Genomic DNA, 18235 nt, shown 5'->3' with positions numbered 1-18235 from the left:
AGTATGGCTTTCAAAGTCTGTTATTACGGGCGTGAAAACAAAGTTAGATTAAAATCATATTTAATACACCCTAAAACCGTAATAAAAAATATCGAGCATGCCACAGTGTTGCATAGTCCCCGTTTTGTTTGGAAAAAAGGGAGGACAAAGGTTTCCGAAAGACAAAACTGTCTCAAAACACAGACATTCATTGCCCCAGAACGCATATTTGCCATAATTAATTTCAGATATTGCAATATATTCACAAAGTTATTCTTATTATAAATAAACCCGCGTAGCTCACCCAAAAACTATGAGATTTGACATTTCGGAGACCTCACGCTGCACTAGCGCCTCTAGTGGCGAATTCATACGCGATAGCCCTCATTGATCTTATAAGTGAAGATACGTACGTCAAGCTAACAAAACAACTAAAAACATACTCCGATAGTAGTGGCAACAACATACGCTACATCTTTTTTTATTTCGGTATGAAAGGTTGAGGTGGTTCTGTTCTCCGATGGGACGTAAGGCCAGAGATTAAAATTGTCGCTTACATTCATTTTCAGCACGCTAGTAACATATCTACTTCTATTATATCATCGACTTACATGTAAATAAATCTTGCAATGCAAGTGTTTTACCCACTTTCGACGGTCCGATTATCTTAAAATTTCCTGAAAGTACCGGGCTTCGGTGACAGAATAATCAAGTACAAGTACTGTATTTATGTAAACTCTTTATTGTACAAAACATAAACAAATACAATCAAAGTTGAGATAATCTACTAAGGCGAACATAACAAAGAAATGAGAAGAGGCGTACTCTCTCTAACAAAAGTAATTTTTCATTTGTCCTAAACACGGGGTTTTTTTTCCCAAGTTGGCAACATAATATGAAACGTCAATACATAGGTAAAAACTACGAAGAGCCAATGTATCGATATAAATAAAAAAAAATGATAATGATAAACCGAGAGGACGTACTCTTTTGTTATTTAGCGACGAAGCTCTGCTTTTGCAGCTTGAGAAAGTCCTACCACAGAACAGAAGTGACAGCAAAATACATCATCTTTGAATAAAGGCTACTACTCTTACGCAATCGTGCTTATGCCCTTAGGCAGTTGTCTCACCGCCAGCAAGGAAACGATTGGCTATCGACTATTTTCTCGCTCAAGAAACGAACAAAAGATATAAGATCCTGTGTGAGTACAAGAGACACATATATATTAATAGTTGATCGCTGTCTGTTCACACTGTCGGCGAGAACTCGCTCTTACATCTTTTGTCGCAGCGACAAGAGCTTTAAAACTCGCTGAGCTATAGATACTCGCTCAGCGATGCCAGCTTGGCGGCCGCTCCGCACGAACGAGTAGAGTGGAGCGAGTAATCGTCCGTCGCACTCGGACACTCGCTTATAGCCAGCGACAAAACTACACTCGCTTCTCGCTGCTCACCCACTCGTTTCAAGTTACTCGCTCTGCTCGCTTCTCGCTCATCGTCGGCGGAGGGACAAGTGCCTAAATGAGCCAATCGCAAGCAAGACGCCATCTCGCGATATTTCCCCTGTCTTTGAGCCCCCACTAGGAATCCCTGTTCTAAACCTTGTAAAGCTTTGCTGATATTCTCTGGTTATTCTCCAGTCTTCAATCTTTTAGTTCTTTCTTCATAAAAAACCTTTTCCCTTTTCAATAATTCCTTTAACTTCTCCACTTCGTTCTGCAATTTCATCGTCTTCTTTTTTTCCTCCCTCAATTCTTCTGTTAGTTTCCTTTTACTCGTGTCTATAGTTGTTTGAGTCTCTTCATCATTTACCTTCTGGGTTGTTTGTATACATTTATCAACCATATTGTTACCATCAGTTTGCGTTGTATTATCTATTTTGTCTAATTCTTTATTATACCTAATGCCTTTGAAAGTGCTGGGATGGTTGGGGAGTTCTCGAGACGGCAGAGCATTAGGGTTCAGTCGTGGTATTATAGTCATTTCTGATTTGGCGAAATGTCGGTTACAGATAATATGGGAGCCGAATTTAATATTTGGCCCGGCGAGATCGGGTCTGCCGATCAAATCGCACCACTCTTTGCGTCTGGAATTAAAAAAAACTTTTATAATTGAGTGCAAACTGAGCTGAGTCGTTGGAGATATAGACAGCAGCAGTGCGGGAGTGAATGGCTACCTACCGTTTGATAGCTAAGAATTTACACACAGACAGACATTGGGTCACACTTCACCCTTCTTGTTTCGTTGGGGGTAAAAAGTATCATTTACATTACTTAATTAAATTTTAGACGACCAGATGGCCTAGTGGTCAGAGAACCTGACCACGAAGCTTGAGGTCCCGGGTTCGATTCCCGTGTCGGGGCAGATATTTGTATGAAAAAATACGAATGTTTGTTCTCGTGTCTTGGGTGTTTAATATGTATTTAAGTATGTATCTATCTTTATAATTATATTTATCCGTTGCTTAGTACCCATAACACAAGCTTTGCTAAGCTTAATTTGGGACTAGGTCAATTGGTGTGAATTGTCCCGTGATATTTATTTATTTATTTAAATGTTTTCAGAAATATACACCTAATATTAACTCATTAGTTATCGCCCAGGTAAAAATAATCGTTTAGGAAAATCAGTACTTGAAATAATAAATAATATTACATTCATAAGCTTTCGTGAAACATCCTAGTAGGTATAATTATAAATGTCAAAGTTTGTAACGATGTTTGGAGGTTTTTTTAGATGTTTGTTAGTGAATCAAGTCTAAACCGCTGGACCGATTAGATTAAATTTGGAATACAGATACTTAGTTTGACTCGGGAGTCAAACTGCCCGGGGGGAAGGGGGAAGGACATGTTTAGCATAGTTTTTATCCCGGAAATACTACGCTTCTGGTTTGACTAAATTTATTTACTTAAAATCAACATAGGTAAATCAACAAAAACAAAAAAATACAAGTTCCCTACTAAACTACCCTATACTAACCCCTACCCTACCTACCTTACTAACTACAAAACCCCCGACTTTGTCACTTCAAAGTTCAATATCTCAACCGGCTGAACCGATTTTGATGAAACACGTCTAAGAACCATCGCTGGAAAACCTGATTTTAAATACAAAATAACCGCATTCACCCGTTTAAGAGCTACGGTGCCACAGACAGACAGACACACAGACATACAGACACACATAGCGATCAAATTTAACGTATAAACATACGAATAGGCAAATAACACTAACCTTTCTTCGTCGCACGGCAGTTTAAAAAAAGAAAAATTTTCATTCGTTTTCTGACCGGCACATTGGTGCACCGCGCAATACGTCCGACATTTTGTTGTTTTTGTCATTACACACGTTTGCGCGGGAAACGTCGTAGGCAGAAGCAGCAGCAGGGCTACTACGAAACTCGAAACTCGAAGTTCATATCGTACCGTCTCTCTCGCTCTCGTATTAAACAGTATAAGTGCCAGAGGGACCGCACGACACGAACTTCGAGTTTCGAGTTTCGTAGTAGCCCTGCAGTACCCTTAGTGTAAGTTTTCGTTTACAAAATACGTCTCGATCACGTTCGCGTTAAAATCTCAATTTGTATCGAAACACGAACAGCGCCTCTAGCGGAGCGTTTGCGATGTTCGTGTTTCCATACCAGACTTGAAATACTATATTTATATGTATATATATGAAATACTATATTATGTATATTTCAAATCTGTGTTCCATACAAATTGAGATTTTACAAACGCGATCGAGACGTATTTTGTAACCGAAAACTTACACTAAGGGTCAGGGCTACTACAAAATTCGAAAATCGATGTTCGTGTCGTCCCGTCCCTCTGACGCTAATACTGTTTAACACGAGAGTGAGAGGGACGGTAATATAGGTCCTAAAAACCGCCCGTGCTGCGCAGCGAGGCGTGGCCTTCGCGTGGCAACAGCAACCGACTAGCATTGTTTGTGTCTCTAGGAGACACTTAGGGCTACTCCGCATTGCGAATGTTCACCGCGCGATATTTATTCGCGCGAATTATATTCCGTGCTATATAATACAAAAAACACTGTATACATACAATTTCTTTGCGATTTGTTTACCACCAGTGCGGATAATCGTATAAAATTCAATGCGTTACAGAATTGCGAGAATGCGAGAAAAAAACCGCGCAGAAAAAATTTGTAATGCGGAAAGGGCCTTGGAGATAGGTATTTACCGCGCGGCATAAGTATTTAAACACGTGGGTGCGTGCAAAACTCGAACTTCGTATGTTGCCATACGCGAGTGAAAGGGACGGTATAATTGGCTAAGTAAAGTTTTTTGGAGAGGCGCTAATTATATTTTTTTTCGATAGTCGACGTCTTAATGATCGAGGAACTGCAGCTCTTTTATTTTTATTTCCTCTTATTAATTAGAAATATTTTTTTAAGTGGTCGATATGACGTTTGTGAGATTGAAATTGCAGAACCGTTGAGGGCTTAGTACTTAGTAGAAACAGTAAAAAAAAAAACGAAGTCAACTGTCACTGCTGTCACTGTCAAGTAGAATCTAACCTAAAACCGTTTTATTTACTTTGCGATTTGGTGCGATCAGTGTTTTTTGGATAATTTTTAAAGACCTCTCAGCACAAACTCAGTACTTTAAAATTTGCCGCATTTCTCCACGACCTTTGCATGATAATTGGACCACGATTGGATAGTTTCGACGACTATTTTGGCTCTGCTTCTTCGACAACGCTATCTTGCAGTCTCGACGACACTTGGCTTGACATTTCCAATCGTTTATTTTAGACATGGGTAATCTCAACTCCGCGAAGTGATCTGACTCACTAGATCCAGCTCCGGTGTCGGTACCGAATCCGCTTATTGAATCCGACTCCTTTATTGACTCCGGTTCTTTCGAGCGATTATTAATTTATCTATGGCCGATCCGCTCCGGCTCGGTTCGGTCGGTCGGTGTCGGTACGGTACTGCGGTGCCCCACCCGCTGACTGAACTGAAGTACAAGAACCGAACCGACCAACCAAACATAGATAATAAGATCCAAGTCCAAGATCCGATCCGCAGGGCTACTACGAACCGAACCGAACCGACCAACCAAACATAGATAATAAGATCCAAGTCCAAGATCCGATCCGCAGGGCTACTATGAAACTCCAAAATCTAAGTTCGTGTCGTGCGGTCCCTCTGACACTTATACTATTTAATACGAGAGCGAGAGGGACGGTACGATACGAACTTCGAGTTTCGTAGTAGCCCTGCCGATCCGATCCGAGCCGAGCGAGAGCGAAAGCAGGCGGACGGAGCGAGTCAGTGTGAGTGAGCGTGACGGCGATCACGGGCGAGGCGAGCCGCTCGATCCAGTCGGAGTTAGTAACTCCGGAGTCAATAAGATTTGAAAGGAGTCACTAAGGGATTCGGATCTGACTCTTTTGAATCTTCAGATCCGGATTTACCCACCTCTAGTTTATTTAACTTTTGACATTCGTGCGAAGCCAGCAGGGCTACTACGAAACTCGAAATTCGTGTCGTGCGATCCCTCTGACACTAATACTATTTAAGACGAGAGCGAGAGAGACGGTACGATACGAACTTCGAGTTTCGTAGTAGCCCTGCAGGGATCGCTAATAACAACAAAAAAACGAGACAAAACATACCTCTCTTCGTCCCTCGGCAGTTTAAAGAAGGAAACATCTTTCCCGCTCTTGCTTTGGCAGCCGTCCACTTCGCACAAATTGTTTAGGGGCATAATAGATGTAGCACCCAGCACCGACACTCGGCGGTTCGGCGCGCGTGCGAGCAGTTGCAACGTTGACAACCGACTGCGCTATCCACCGCCGGGGGGAGGCAGACGAGTAATAAAAATACGGTTGGCACAAGCGAGTGTCATCTCTATGATACGTATCGAGACATCGGTTATGGTTAGGGTTGCCAACTATATTAAAAACAGTATTATACTGTTTTCTTTTCAGCATCAAAATGCCTAGCACATGCTAAGTTAGTGCAGCTTACCTAGTCACAGCAGTGGCGTTTCAGGACGAATCTGCCAATGTAAATTTACTAAAAGGATAGCTCCTTATTTATTTAGTTTTAGTTTGATTGTCGCTAAATTGATTAGTTGTGGGAGAAGGACTGAAAATTTGTCTTTAAAATAATAAAACTGTAAAATACTGTTCATATATTTCTAAAATATCTACTGTTTATTTTCTTTCTCAGGCCTAAATATACTTTATTTCGTGTAAAAAAAAGTAGGCAACCTTAGTTATGGTGCTCCCACACTGGCTGTTATAAGTGCTATATAACGTTATAAAACATTTGTTTCATAATCTTTGCTGCACCTCTTTGGTGTCCTGTCCTGTCATATGACCACGCAACTTAGGTAAGTAGTTTTTTGGGTTCAGAACCCAAAGGGTAAAAATGGGTCCTATTACTAAGAGTCCGTCTGTCACCAGGCTGTGTATCTCATGAACCGTGATAGCTAGACAAGCTAGGGTAGATTATAGTTACGGCCCAAGCCCTCTCATACTGGGACGAGGCCTGTGCCCAGCAGCGGGACGTAAATAGGCGGGGATGATGATGAATTTCAATAGTTTAACTTTATTTTTTTGCGTTTAATTCCTTCAGTTTACCTGAAAGTTTTTTTCTCGGCGTTCCTTCTGAGAACAATTTTGATGTCGGTGCTCGCTGTTTTAATAGTGGATCTTCATTCGTTTCACTTCCAGCATTTGTTTTTAACAGTTTTCTCGGCATTAATGTCCTTTCGCCTTTCGATTCTTCTGTACTCTTTGAAAATGTCTTTGTATCTTTGGATTCTGAAGATATATGCTCTAGTTCTGAAGACGGTTGGTGGGTTAAAAGCAATGACGGGACGGCGTTTTCCGTGAGACGTTTGATGATTATTATTGATGATGTATCGAAATGTTCGCTACAAACGCTATAGGAACTCGGCTTGAACTCCTTTTTTTCTAAGAGGTCTTCTCTGCCGAGTAATTTGAACCATTTCCGAGCCCTGCAATAAGCGAAACAAATAGAGGTTTTCTAATAAACAATCATATCTATCTAATACCTTTAAACGAGCAATTCATGTATACGTATAGATCTAATACTTTTAAGCGTATTATATATTTTATTATCCATACTAATATTATAAATATGAAAGTATGTGTCTTTCACGTCGAAGCGGAGCGACGGATCAACGAGATTTTTGGCGTAGATATAGTTTACGGGCCAGAGAGTGACATAGACTACTTTTTATCACGGAAAATGCAGATTTCGCAAAGGGGGCATCCATTAATTACGTGAGGTCTTCAAGGGGGGGAGGGGGTCAAGTAAAATCTTTCCAAATCTCACTTGGGGGAGAGGGGGGGTTTTCACAAATATCACGTAAATTTTTTTTCAACAGAAAACCGTGTAAAATTGCGTGAAAGTAAAGTTAAATTAAAGTAAAAAAATCTAGAATAACACAATAGTTGTTGTCACAGTGATTTTAAACTACCTACGGCAATATTCTCAAATCACAAGTCGTAAATAAAATTAATAGAACGAATTATTTTTTTTTGTATTTTTTTTTAATCCGACGGGTTTACAGCCAACACATTTAAAAAAATCTCACGTGAGATTTGAGGAGGGGGGAGGGAGTTAAGGAAAATCTTACGAAATCTCACCAGGGAGAGCGGGGGAGTCAAAAAATCCTAAAAAATGTCTCACGTAATTTATGGACGCCCCCAAAGGAACAACACGCGATAACCGAATTACAAACGGGCATAAGCTAGTATACATACATACTTACATGCATACTATATATATAAATCAAAATCTCGGAAACGGCTCCAACGATTCGATATATTTCTTCAACACCAACACATAGTACGCAGATCCGAAATATAGTACAATGCTATATAGTACGGTTGGCAACCCTAACTGTGACATGAGAATTTTATTAGATTTTTACATTTGCTTACCTTTCGGCATCCTTCTGACGTGACGGGACGTAGAAAAAGGTGTGATCTGTAATTTTATCATTGTTCCTGCAACCATGTGCGATACAATATTTTTTGGCTTTATTTTTATTCATTATATCCGTCCTTTACACACACGTATACACACTAATCAAAAAACAAGCGCGAGCGCGTCACGCGGGTGAACCGAGGCAGCGCGCGGCAACCACTGACTGAATAGCCAATTCTAGGGGGCCCCGCCCCGAGCGAGCCGCACCGCAGACTGGCGCAGACATCACGTAGCTAGGGTTACCATACGTCAAGATTTGTCTTGACATGTCGGGTTTTTTGACCCTTTGCCAGGACTGCGGCCGGACTTGGCAAGTGCCAGGATTTGTATTACCATTACAAGCTTTTATAATTTCTTAAAAGGCTTAACGGACTAATGACTCTCCTTGAGTAGTTCGTACTCATAGACAGTGTCATTTCCCATCAGTTAACCCGCTTGCTCGATTACCTCCGTCATAACAAAAAAAAACTGTTTCATTTAATTATTTGCGTCATATCTTGGAAGCTACATTTGACCCACTATTTGTGGTCGGATTGACTTGAAATTTGGCATAACATAACTGTGTAAATCTGACAATACAATAATCTGATAGTGACACCCTGTTAGTGCGGCCAGCCAGGGTCGTCTCCACAGGACGAACTCTTCAACGGTTAATGGCGTCGGCTTGAAATTTGGTATGGATATGCAGTTTAGATGAGATTGCAACAAAAAGTGCAGTCAGCAAAAAAAAACTTGAATTAACAATGAAGTTTTGAACAGAAACTTAGTAGAAATAACCTTATTAATTATAAGATAAATGTTGAATAATCTCTAACCGAAAAAATTATATTAAGGTACTTCAAGGCTGTAATATAGCAACTTCAAATTTTTTTATCAAGTTATCTCTTGTAACACAATCAATAAGAAGTTCAAATAGCATAATATTTTTTCTTGTCTGTCTATGCCAGTGGTCGTCAAATTGCGGCCGCCGCCCGTGGCCGGTATTTGTGCGGCCCGCGACAAAGCAAATTATTTCAATAGTCAACTAGGTACAGTGCGTCTATTTTCCAATAAATAAATATTCTAATGAAAAACATCTATGAGTACCTACTATTTTCAATTTCCTTGAATGCGAATTAAATAACGAAATTAACCGAATACGTAAAAGTTGACAAATACTCTGCGGCCCGGTGCTGATACCCGCATGGTCCTGTGTGGCCCTTGGCCAGAAAAGTGTGACGACCGCTGGTCTATGCTCTGTCAATAAACCATCTAAAATGACCCCACACCGCGTACATTTTGCTTACGAGACAACACTGGATAACACTGGATTTTCATAAATATCTACAAATTTGTACGAATTCTCTTGCGCGAGTCCGACCTTGGCGGTTGTTTTGTGTTCACATTCCTTCAGTTTACCTGAAAGTGTTTTCTCCCTCGGTGTTCCTTCTGCGATTAACTTTGAAGTCTGTGCTTGCTGCTCTGGCAGCGGGTCTTTATTCGTCACGCCTTTGCCTTTTGCCTGTTCGCCGCAAGCGATCGCCGATGTGACTGTACTTTTTAACAATACAGTCGCCTCTTTGGATTCTGCGATGTGCTCCGGTTTTAAATAAGTGTTTAGTTGGTTGGCTAAAAGCAATGTTGGGACGGCGTTTTCTTTGAGACGTTTTATTAATATTATCGAGGACGTATCGAAATGTTCACTACAAACGATATAGGTACTCTTCTTTAACTGCTTTTCTAACAGATCTTCCCTGCCGAGTAATGTCAACCATTTCCGGGTCCTGTAATAAGCAAAATAAAAATGTGGTTCTCTAAAATCATCCCAGTTATAATTTAAATGCGAAAGTTTGTAACGGCCGCCTTACACAGCTTTAGCCTGTTAGTACCTAACTAAAGTGCCAGTAGGTATGCCACTAAATAAGCATGCTTAATTAGTGGCAGTGTCCAATACACGGTTTACTAATGTTTCGGCGAATAACGTTTGGCAACCTGTTTCATTTCGCAACTTTTCATTTCCCAACCGTTTAATATTTCTGAAACTGTAAATATTTCAGGATTTTTATAAAACTAACCTAACCTAACCTAAAGGGTTCTACACGATGGCCCTGAAATAAATCCTAAAATATTTACAGTTTTAGAGTTTGCGAAATGAAAAGTTGCGAAATGAAACAGGTTGCCAAACGTTATGTTGCGAAAAGGCAGTACTCGCCTATACACACATGCTAGTAGGTAGCATTTGCTAAATAGTAGCATGCTTTCATGCTAGTAACTAGCATGTGTAACAATAGCTTAAATCTGTTTCTTTGTTACCTCACCCTGAACCGATTTAGATGAAGTATCCTATGCTTTAATCCAGATTATAAACTAACTTTTTGCCAAATTTCATCCAAATCCGTCTAGCCGTTTCAGCGTGAAGAAGTAACAAACATTTTTCGTGATAAAGTCTATTCGTGATAAAGTCGTTCGTGAAATAGTTTTCGTGATATGGTATTTTCGTGATAAAGTCTATTCGTGATAAAGTTTTTTCGTGATAAAGTCGTTCGTGAAAAAGTTTTTCGTGATTAAGTACTGACACCGAAGTTCGGTATAAAGATAGTTTGTCCTGGCAAGGACATAGGATAGTTTTCTTCAGGAAAATTGCATAAGAAAACTACGCGAACGGAGTCGCGGGCAACGGTATACTGAATTTCATTTAAATCGGTTCAGCGGTTTAGACGTGAAGAGGTAACAAACAGACTTACAATTGTATTCGCATTTGCATTTTTAATATTATACTTTTTTTTTTTTATACGACTGGATGGCAAACGAGCAAGTGGGTCTCCTGATGGTAAGAGATCACCACGCCCATTTGCATTGCAGATGCGTTAACCTATAATAAGTGCCAGTAATTTCACCGGCTGTCTTACTCTCCAAATGTGCGCACTGCACCACGCCCGCGCCTTGGGTCTAGTGTGTGGAGTGGAGTGGACACACTATCGATAAAACTAGATAAATAATGAGTTATGTCCACTCTCTAGTACGTATATATGCGCTTCAAAACAAATAGAAGGTAATCAGGAGATAACGGTCGCTTTTATTATAAGTAGTTACCGTAGTTACTAAGCGGCAGTTAAATCTGGCCCTCAAATGTACCAGTAATAGGCATTTTTGTAGGTATGTATAGGTACTCCGTTTAATTTAAGGTTTGAATTAACGGTCAAATTGTAACACGCGCTTATTTATTGTAATGGCTCCAAAACTATATAATAAATTACCTAAGACTAAAAAAATTGAATCTTTTTTGAACCCACCATCGTGAATAACGCTTTGTCTTTTGAAAAGACTTACCCCCCTTATTCATAAAACTTAACAAGCCTATGTTAACTAACAAATGCTTTGTCCCTTTCTAACAAATACAAATGTCGAAGTGAGAGATAAGGACAAACGAATTTTAGCGGCATTTTAACTAAAATAGGTTTGATTGTCGTTTATGAATAAGGGGGTTATACTTGTCTCCGAAGAATTGACTGTAAACAATCACAAGTACGGTCTTGCTGAACTGAATATAATAAGTCTCGAAGTCTCGAAAATCACCGAGACTGGAACTTCAGTCTCGGGACCGAAAATGGTTCGAGTCTCGATTCCCGGGATGGAAGCCCTAATCTCTATGTATTATAAAGCCATATAAACATTGGCTTACCTTTCGGCATCCTTCTGCTGTGTCGGGAGCGAGAAAAAGGTGAGGTCCGAATTTTTATCAGTGTTCCTACAGCCGTCAGCGATGCAATATTTTTTGGCTTTATTTTTACTCATTTTATTAACCGTCCTTTTCACACGTATACTGAATTACTAATAAAAAACGCGTTCGTCTCTTGCGAAGTAAATGAAATAGCGCGAGCGAGCGCGGGCGATCCGAGGCAGCGCGCGGCAACCACTGAATATAGGCCACTACGAAATGGTGCCACGAATCTACTTGTAGCGAACACCCATCGCGGAGTGCGCCGCGCCTGTACAGCTACCACGAAACTCGAAGTTCGTGTCGTATCGTCCCATTCGCTCGTATTAAATAGTATAAGGACAGTATAACACGTTTTCCTACAGTAATCCGACGGAGACGTCTAGACAGAGCAATCGTGCGGGGCGAAACTTAATCCTTAATAAAATTATCAGTGTATGCGCGCGATGTACTTTAGTTCGTAGTGAACTACTTGTCCTCTTTTACTATGATCAAAACGCTCCACGACGTCGTGGCAACAGTTGGGTTATGCGCTCCGCCCGGCACGCACGCGCGCGCTCGCCGTCTCTCGCTCGACGCGTTCTGTGATTTTTGTGATACTGGTTCACGATGACGACTGCAAAAAAATATTGCATTGTAGCCGGCTGCTACAATAACGACAAGGATTGTAATCTATCGTTTTATTCACTACCGAAAGATATTGAAAGGTAAGAATAATGGAAAGCCTACTTACGCTTGGTTTGAATAGATACCTATACCTTGTGCCGTCCACGGAGACGCGTGATTTGATTTTGACAATATTAGACATTAATGACATTGTAATAAGAACCACGGCACGCGTCATCGTGAATGAATGACTCTAGCTATAAGTATAGATTTGGTTTATTCAAGGTTTTTACACATTTTACTTAAGTATCTGTCATTGTAATACAAACTGACTAGTGTATTTCAATACAGAAATGTAGGTGTGTTTAGATAGTTTAACGGGGGAAATTCAATATTTAAGACACCAATTGACGTTGTTTTGTTTACAATCTGGTCTAATTTTAAAACCATTTCGAGGAATAGGTTTATTAAATAATTTTATCACATTTTAGTTTTTAAACACTAAATGATCGTGTTGTATGTTTGCGAAATAACGTTTGACCTTTCTTTGACCTTCATCGTAAATAAACGTCATGTCACTAAACCGCCTAATCCTAACACTGACAGGTGACAGATGGATGACACTACTTTTTAGGGTTCCGTAGCCAAAATGGCAAAAACGGAACCCTTATAGTTTCGCCATGTCTGTCTGTCTGTCCGTCCGCAGCTTTTCTCAGGGACTATCAATGCTAGAAAGCTGTAACTTTGCACGAATATATATGTTAACTATGCCGACAAAATGATACAATAAAAAAATATATATACCACGTATTATCTTATAACACGTATATAACACGTATTATCTTGAGTTCGATTTTATTTAACTTTTTTTTTTATAAAAAATATGGAACTACGGAACACTCATTGCGCATGTACGACATGCACTTGGCCGGTTTTTTAGGGTTCCGTACCTGGAAAGGGAAAAAAGGAACCCTTACAATAGTAGATTGTAGTACAATTTAACAAGAGCATAGAACGATCCATTTTACCCGAGACGTTCATATAGCCACCCGGGCCGATACGGCGTGGGTGGATAGACACGTCAAGGGAAAAATGGGTTTAATGCTAATTTTACACTGCTTTTCACTTGGATTGCGAGGAGATGAAATAGCAACAATTGTTCAGTTGCGAGCTACCTTTTATTTTTCATGCATTGCTGTATAATTATACATTTTTATCTTTTTGATTTATTTTGATTGATTCCATTGATTTTGTTTATTTACAAACAATTTAAAACAAAAATAACAATTGTTAAAAAAGTATATAGAAACTTTATTTGTTTGTGGCTGTTGACACCTGATTGCCTTGGTCTTAGAAGAAGATATTTTACTTTATGCACTAGAGCATAAAAAGTCATTTTTTCTCGCCTAGATCCGATAAATACTTCTTTTCATAATTTTGTTTTTTTTTCGTCTTATCATTGAAACATATACTAATTACAGGTTGTACATTTTTTATTTGCTTATTCCAGGCGCCGTCAATGGTTATCATTAGTCGACAGAGAAGAATTATCACAAAATGAGGATATAAAGACGAAATCCTATGTAGTTTGTAGTGTACATTTCGAAAAATCTGCAATAAAAGAACTTAAACGACTTGAAAAAAATGCTCTGCCAACAAAATTTTTACCTAACCAACCGCAAGAAGAATCTTGTTTAGTGAAGCCTCTTGTATCCGCAGAATTGAAAAGCAGTGTTGTAGATACTCAAAATGAATTTTTGAAATTTATAGAAGAGCAAGCACAGGCTTCAAACTCACATACCGAAGGCACACCAAGGAAACGAAAGCTTTTAAAAGAACCAAGTGAATCTAAGTTTAAAAGCCGAAGGATAGAGCGTGAAGTTCAAAAAATCGAGCAAGAATTGGAAGCAAATAATGAAACTGTTATGTGCAATAATCCTGGTTTTGAAATCACTAGGAGATTGCAAAAATTAATCGATTGGCGAAATAAAATAATAAACAAACACAAGGGTAATCGATATGACGCAGAGTACAAAGTTTTTGCTCTGAATTTATATTATTCAAGTCCACATGCCTACAGTTGTTTACAAACAGTATTGAAATTACCCTCCAAAAGCACCTTAAATAGATTTAAAATAAATATCCCTCCAAAATTAAATGACAGAGAACTAGGTAGTTTGGCATCGAAACTGAAATCCCTTCCAGATGCAGCAAAGTATTGCACTATTTGTGTTGATGAGATGAATTTGAAAAGAAATTTATACTACGATCTAAAATCTGATGAAGTTACCGGTTTGCATAACATCAATGGCAAAGTGACGCCAAAAATTGCCAGCAATGCTTTCGTAATCATGCTTCAAGGCATTTATCATGAATGGAAACAACCAATCGCATATGCATTGCTTGCAACTGCGAAGCATTATGAAAAAATCGATTCATGGATAAATGAAGTTATTGTAAAACTTTCTGATATAGGAATTGAGGTGAAAGCAATAGTTTCCCGTCAAGGGTCTAACTTCGATAAATTCACGAAAGACGTAAAAAAAGTAACTGTGGAAAAACCGTACTTTATTTATAATGACATTAAAATATATTACGTAATTGATGTTCCACATTTGATGAAATGTATCCGGAATAAATTATTGACAAGTGACTTCTTTCATGGCGGGAAAAGAATTTCATGGAGTTACATCGAAGAACTTTATAAAGATCAGAAAGAAATAAATTTAAAGCTAATACCCAAAATCACTGACGCACATATCGCACCAAATAACTTTCAGAAAATGAGCGTCAAATTAGCAGTCCAAACATTGAGTCGAAGTGTGGCAGCTGCCCTGCATACGTATATCCACCTAGGGAAGTTCTCGGAAGAGGCTAGACCAACTGCAACTTTTATAGAATCCATGAATGATTTGTTTGACGTATTGAATTCAAGCAAAATAAAAGCTTCCAACTCATATCAAACAGCTTTCAGACTGAGCGAGGACCAGGAAAGGGTTCTTAATGCAGCCGAGGAAATGTTTTCAGCTATCGAAACTATAAACCGAAAGACAGGAAAGAATAACATGGGGCAGTTAAAATCATTTGTAAATTTGCAAATTTCCATCCAAGCCATTAAAATGTTATTTAAAGACTTGAGAAAAGATGGCTTTAAATATTTACTCACAAGAAGACTAAATCATGACAATTTAGAATTATTTTTCTGTTCTGTCAGACAGCAGGCTGGGTCATGCAGTGAACCGACCGCTATACAATTCCAAAGAGCTTTCTCGAAGCTCTTCTTGTGTAATATGATAAAAAGTTCACCATATGTAAACTGCGAGATGGATATTTGCGACATTTTGCTGAAAGCTGAAGACTTGGTTAAAATTACGCATTTACCAACGCATAATGATTTACCCCGCAAGTATCTGCTGTTTGTTTGAGTGGAGAAACAGATTATCGTATGGACTTACCAGATGATAACGCCTTAACCTATGTTTCTGGTTATCTTTTTTTCAAATGTACAAATGAACACAAGTGTCCTGCTGTAAATGAAATTTTAAAATCAAGGCCAGGCCTAGAAGAAACAAACTTGTTTAGTAGATACAAAGCTTTCAACATAAAGTCAGGCTTCTTTGGTAGCCTCAAAATGCCACCTAAAGAGTTTATTCAATATGTTGAAAATTTAGAAACAGCATTTACTAAAAAGTTTCACAAATTGCTTGAAAGTAACCCAGGTAGTGAACTTTTAAAATTATTTCAAGCAGTACCTGCAAGAATTCCATGCCCCTGTTTCCCCTTAATTATATGTTGAAACTGTTTGCTAGATTTCGAATATATGCCACGATCAAATTTAATAACCGTCAATTTAAAAAGGGAAGAAAGGAACAAAAAGATACATAAAAATTTGCCCTCTGTAACTTTGTAATCCTGTAGTTGATTGAGCTTTCATTTTAAATATTGTAATAGAACGATGGTTATAGTAACCTTTAAAACTTGAAATGGCACGAATATTGCACAAACATGGCGAAAACTCCTGTCAAGTAAGGTCAATTCAAAAACTGGGGATTTTAATGCAGTCAGATTTATACTGAGAGAAAACATAGTATCATTTTGTGGAAATAAATATAATCCAAATTTTACTTGTTTTTTTTTTACTTTACAACGCTACACACCGCCAACCTCAAGTGATATAAGTACTTTATTTAAAAAAAAATGAACATTTCATTTATTATTGTTATTTTTATTATTTATTTTATTACTTACCGAAAATATTAGTTTGTTCACGGGTGGCCATCTCCCGGACTTAAGCGGTTCATCTTCTTCATTATTTGTTTGACTGACAAAATAAAAAATACGTGGCCAAACATTTTCGACTCCTAATTATTTGTTTGGTGCGCATGCGCTCTAAGATGGCTTACATAGCCTAGCTTAGCTGTAAACGTACGTCCGCATTGTCGGCACGAAACCATACCGTCCACATAATTATAATAAATGGCAAAACCCTTAGCTTAGCACAATACACACAACTAAGTATATTGTGCCCTTATTGTTACGTATATTGTGACCTTAGTATAAGTTTTCGGTTACAAAATACGCCGTCTTGATCGCGTTCGCGTTAAAATCTCAATTTGTATGGAAACACGAACAGCGCCTCTAGCGGAACGTTTGCGATGTTCGTGTTTCCGTACAAATTGAGATTTTAACGCGAACGCGATCGAGATGAGACGTATAATAGACCTATTATAATATGATATCGCAGGAATTCGCAGGAATGCGCGATGCGAATCAGATTAGAAGTTTTTCCGATGCGTCCTGCAAGCTCGTAGATTTTTGCAATGCGATGCGAATTCACAGTTTTGTGTGGGAGGCCCTATCCTACCTATCGACCTACTTATTTACCTATTGAGCACCTTCGTAGGGTTGCTTGTCTGTTTTTAGGGTTCCGTAGCCAAATGGCAAAAAACGGAACCCTTATGGATTCGTCATGTCCGTATGTCACAGCCACTTTTTTCCGAAACTATAAGAACTATACTGTTGAAACTTGGTAAGTAGATGTATTCTGTGAAAAAAAAAACAAAAAATTTTGGGGGTTCCCCATACTTAGAACTGAAACTCAAAATATTTTTTCATCAAACCCATACGTGTGGGGTATCTATGGATAGGTCTTCAAAAATGATATTGAGGTTTCTAATATCATTTTTTTCTAAACTGAATAGTTTGCGCGAGAGACACTTCCAAAGTGGTAAAATGTGTTCCCCCCCTGTAACTTCTAAAATAAGAGAATGATAAAACTAAACAGTCTTATATTTACACAGGCTACGGCTCCACTGAGGCGGAGACGAGCGGAGCGGAGAGACGTGTAGGTATCGACCAATCATATTAGTTAAATCCACATCTCGTCTCCGCCTCGTTATCATCAGACGTGGCTGGTTGGCCGATCCCTAGTCCCTACACATCTCTCCGCTCCGCTCGTCTCCGCTTCAGTGGAGCCGCAACCAAACACCGGTGTTTGTTAGCGAAATAAAAGCTTTATCACCATTTAAAAACCTTTCTTCTGAGAGCCTCAGTAATTCTTCTAAGCGCTTAATCTTTTCGAGATACCGCCGGTTCCTGCACTGCAGACTCCTGATTTTCATTCTTTGCTCAGTCACGATGGTCTGCCGCTGGGGTTTGGGCAGGACTGGTGATGATGGCTGAGCGTCAACAGTACACTGAAAGAGACCAAGGGATGATGACGACATACAACAAAAAGAAATGAAGGCACTTGTCTCACCGCCAGCGAGGAAACATTGGCTATCGACTATTTTCTCGCTCAAGAAACGAACAAAAGATAAAAGATCCTGTGTGAGTAAAACACATATATTAATAGTTGATCGCTGGCTGTTCACACTGTCGGCGAGAACTCGCTCTTACATCTTTTGTCGCAGCGACAAGAGCTATAAAACTCGCTGAGCTATAGATACTCGCTCAGCGATGT

The 18235-nt window shown here is 39.1% G+C and overlaps 2 protein-coding genes across 2 annotated transcripts; both read right to left on the bottom strand.

The window, feature by feature from the left end:
* Positions 1 to 1378: 1378 nt before the first annotated feature.
* Positions 1379 to 5883, bottom strand: LOC141442575 (uncharacterized). Its single transcript, XM_074107592.1, has 2 exons — positions 5621 to 5883; positions 1379 to 2067 (listed from the first exon to the last, which is right to left on the bottom strand). Exons 1-2 carry the CDS (start codon positions 5710 to 5712, stop codon positions 1611 to 1613), a joined length of 549 nt encoding a protein of 182 aa, XP_073963693.1. The 5' UTR covers positions 5713 to 5883; the 3' UTR covers positions 1379 to 1610.
* A 709-nt stretch (positions 5884 to 6592) lies between these two features.
* Positions 6593 to 8037, bottom strand: LOC141443156 (uncharacterized; the record flags this gene model as incomplete). The annotated part of the gene is given in 2 exon segments (XM_074108365.1): positions 6593 to 6972; positions 7925 to 8037. Coding segments are annotated over 2 exon segments (493 nt in total), but the record flags the coding sequence as incomplete, so codon positions are not given.
* Between the last annotated feature and the right edge of the window lie 10198 nt (positions 8038 to 18235).

Source organism: Choristoneura fumiferana, chromosome 26 (genome assembly GCF_025370935.1).
Source record: "Choristoneura fumiferana chromosome 26, NRCan_CFum_1, whole genome shotgun sequence".
Lineage (NCBI taxonomy): Eukaryota > Metazoa > Arthropoda > Insecta > Lepidoptera > Tortricidae > Choristoneura > Choristoneura fumiferana.
The sequence above is the reverse complement of the archived record's forward strand: the minus strand, read 5'-3'. Positions and strand labels throughout refer to the sequence as shown.

Excerpts from the sequence above, each read along its gene's own strand:
- LOC141442575 (XM_074107592.1), bottom strand. The coding sequence starts at position 5,712 with ATGCCCCTAAACAATTTGTGCGAAGTGGACGGCTGCCAAAGCAAGAGC. Across the intron at positions 2,068-5,620 it reads CTGCCGAGGGACGAAGAGAG|ACGCAAAGAGTGGTGCGATT; the intron begins GTATGTTTTGTC and ends TTTTAATTCCAG.